The 2568-nt window shown below is 27.1% G+C and overlaps 2 protein-coding genes across 2 annotated transcripts in view, besides 3 other annotated features; both read left to right on the top strand.

The window, feature by feature from the left end:
- The window catches only part of EDI_072310 (uncharacterized protein), a gene marked incomplete at both ends in the record, with an annotated part of 1466 nt that extends 501 nt beyond the window's left edge, over nucleotides 1-965 (top strand). Inside the window, one exon of the mRNA XM_001734835.1 lies at nucleotides 88-965. Coding sequence (XP_001734887.1) covers nucleotides 88-965 — 878 coding nt within the window. The remainder of the gene's footprint in view (nucleotides 1-87) is intronic.
- Nucleotides 966-1186: 221 nt separating this feature from the next.
- The window catches only part of EDI_072200 (uncharacterized protein), a gene marked incomplete at both ends in the record, with an annotated part of 1553 nt that continues 171 nt past the window's right edge, over nucleotides 1187-2568 (top strand). Inside the window, 2 exons of the mRNA XM_001733219.1 lie at nucleotides 1187-1285; nucleotides 1378-2568. The exon at nucleotides 1378-2568 is cut by the window's right edge and continues 171 nt beyond it. Of these exons, the coding sequence (XP_001733271.1) occupies nucleotides 1187-1285; nucleotides 1378-2568 (1290 nt within the window). The remainder of the gene's footprint in view (nucleotides 1286-1377) is intronic.
- Nucleotides 1311-1376: a sequence feature (AT_rich).
- Nucleotides 1578-1599: a sequence feature (AT_rich).
- Nucleotides 2147-2178: a microsatellite.

Raw genomic sequence — 2568 nt, 5'->3', positions numbered from 1 at the left:
AAGATGGAATTAATCCATTAACACTAAAAATTAACAATGATAATAATACAATTAATTCTATCACATTACAAAATACTAATAAAGTAGTAATATCAAACACACAATCTACAATTAATTTAGGAAATGTTATTATTGAGAATAGTCAATTATATCTTGATAGTGGAATCTATGAACTCAATGAAAAAACAATTAATTTCCTTGTTAAATCAAATGATTTTATGTTAGTTATGGGACCAAGTACACAAATTAATAGTAACACTCTTGAAGTAAAAACATTGAATTTCAATATTAAAATTGAAAAAGAATTAGAAGGTCCAATATACTTATTAAGAACATCTTATCAAAACTTTATTAGTAGATTTGGAGTTAAATTTACAATCACATCCAATAATAATCATCTTAAAGGACAAGCATTGAATTCAATAGATTCAAAATATGAACTAACACAAGTCTGTCGTATTTATGTTGCATTAGTACCAAAAGGATACACAATAACTGAATGTCCAAAAGATCCATGTGGAACAAATGAAGCAGGTGTTTTTTCACAAGTAACCAATGGAGAAGTACCAAAATGGGCTATTGCAGTTATAGTAGTTGTTGGACTTATTATCATTATCGCTTTAATACTCTTGGTCGCTTTTATTCTTTATGCCAAGTTGGTCTTATTAAAGAACAGAAAGAACAATAAAGTTTTTGATGATACTGAGAATGTCTTTTGCCAAACTCCAGAAGAAACAACTGAACATGAAGAGTCTCAAAATGAAACCGAATCTTCAGAAACTTCTGGAAGTGGAAGTGATGGAAACTCAAGGACTAGTCAAGTTTCATCAGTAAAAGAAGTAAAGCTTTCCCAAAGCGATGAGTTTAGCAGTGAAGAGTCATCTGGTAATAAACAATCAGACAAAAACGATGATTCTTCTGAGAATGAAGAATCACAAAAAAGTGATAATCCAACGAAAGACTAACTTCTCAACTCCGATAAATGCCCTGAAAAGGGTTCATTCAATAAGAAAAATATTTGTTGATTCTTTTATTTTTTATTAGTAATGTAAAACATTCTTTCAGTTCAAAATAAACTGCCAAAAAACTAATAAAAATTTGAATTTTAGGATGAATTGGTTTTTGAATTCCAAAAAGTTCAAAATGAACTGATGAATCTTTAAAACAATAATTAAGTATAATACCCATGAATGAGATAGTTGAAGAGAAGATTCCCAGTAAAGTTGATTTTGATAAATTACTCTTTTCAAGAAGACACAATCTACTTGAAGCAGTAGTGAGAACTGTTTGTTTCATTTTATCTTGAAACCAATTTATTTTTTTCAAAAATTGTTTTCTTTTTAAATTAAAAGAAAAAAGATATTTATTAAAAAATAGCTTGTCACACAACAACGACAAAATAGAAGTGCTGAATATGCCCGAATTATTTCTGATTATTTTAAAGCACATGGAAGATTTATGGAATTAATTACATGGGCAATTGATATTGACTTTCTTAGTACTGATACATTAATGATTGACTCGAGTTCATTCCAATATTCTACATTTTTCATTCCATTTTATAATCAATTTGTACGTTATTATTTTAAAAATTATTTACTTGATACCTTTGAACCAATTATCGATGGATTATCTACTGGAGGTGATTATAGTGAAGAGTTTAAAATCGCTATGAATTTCCAATCTAAAGAAATTACTACTTCAGAAGATATTGCAGCTTATCAACAATCTCTTGACACAATAACAAAAATATCTCAAACTTTAAATGAAGATATGATGAAAAATGCACAATATTTACCTGATTTTGTTAGAATGTTCTTTAATCGATTCTTTACACTATTAAGAGAAGGAGATATAGAAGATGTTGTAATAGAAAAAATATTTAATGAATTATTCTTTACATATACTATTTGTCAAAATGTAAATGATCCATTTCTTATGATGTATGATGATGAAAAAAGAACTCAATTAGTACCTGTGTTATATAAATTAGAATTTGTTGCATTAGTCATTCAAAATTTGTACACTAATACTTCTTTATGTGAAGGTTTTCTTATTGATCTTCAACAAACTATTAGAAAATTCAATGGATTAAATATTGGAGAAAAGATGTTTAAATACATGGACAGTCATCCTGCAACAGTTAAAGAAGAAGAAGAAAGTGAAGAAGAAAAAGAACGTGCATTCAATAATTTATTAGATGCAATTAGAAATAATATTCAAGGAATATTAGATTTATTGCCAGGTAATTTAAGTAATCAATTATTAGAAGCAATTAAATTAGAGAAACACGTTTATGACGATTACCAAATCTATCATGCTACAATGGATACAATCAATACATTTACTCAAGCATATAATGCTAAAATAAACAAATTAGATACAGAAAATATATCACTTAAAAATGAATATGATAAGTTGTTTAAAGAACAACAAGATTTAATTCAACAACTAGATGCCTTAGAACGAAAATTAGGTCAGGAAGATCTTGAAAAGTTATCATCATGTTTAGATGATGAATTAATTTATGGGGATGAATTTAATCTTATTGAACACTCTACTTCTAAT

Source organism: Entamoeba dispar, genomic scaffold, assembly GCF_000209125.1.
Source record: "Entamoeba dispar SAW760 scf_1105229458685 genomic scaffold, whole genome shotgun sequence".
In the NCBI taxonomy this organism is placed as follows: Eukaryota; Evosea; order Mastigamoebida; family Endamoebidae; genus Entamoeba; species Entamoeba dispar.
This window is presented reverse-complemented; position numbering and strand designations above follow the sequence as displayed.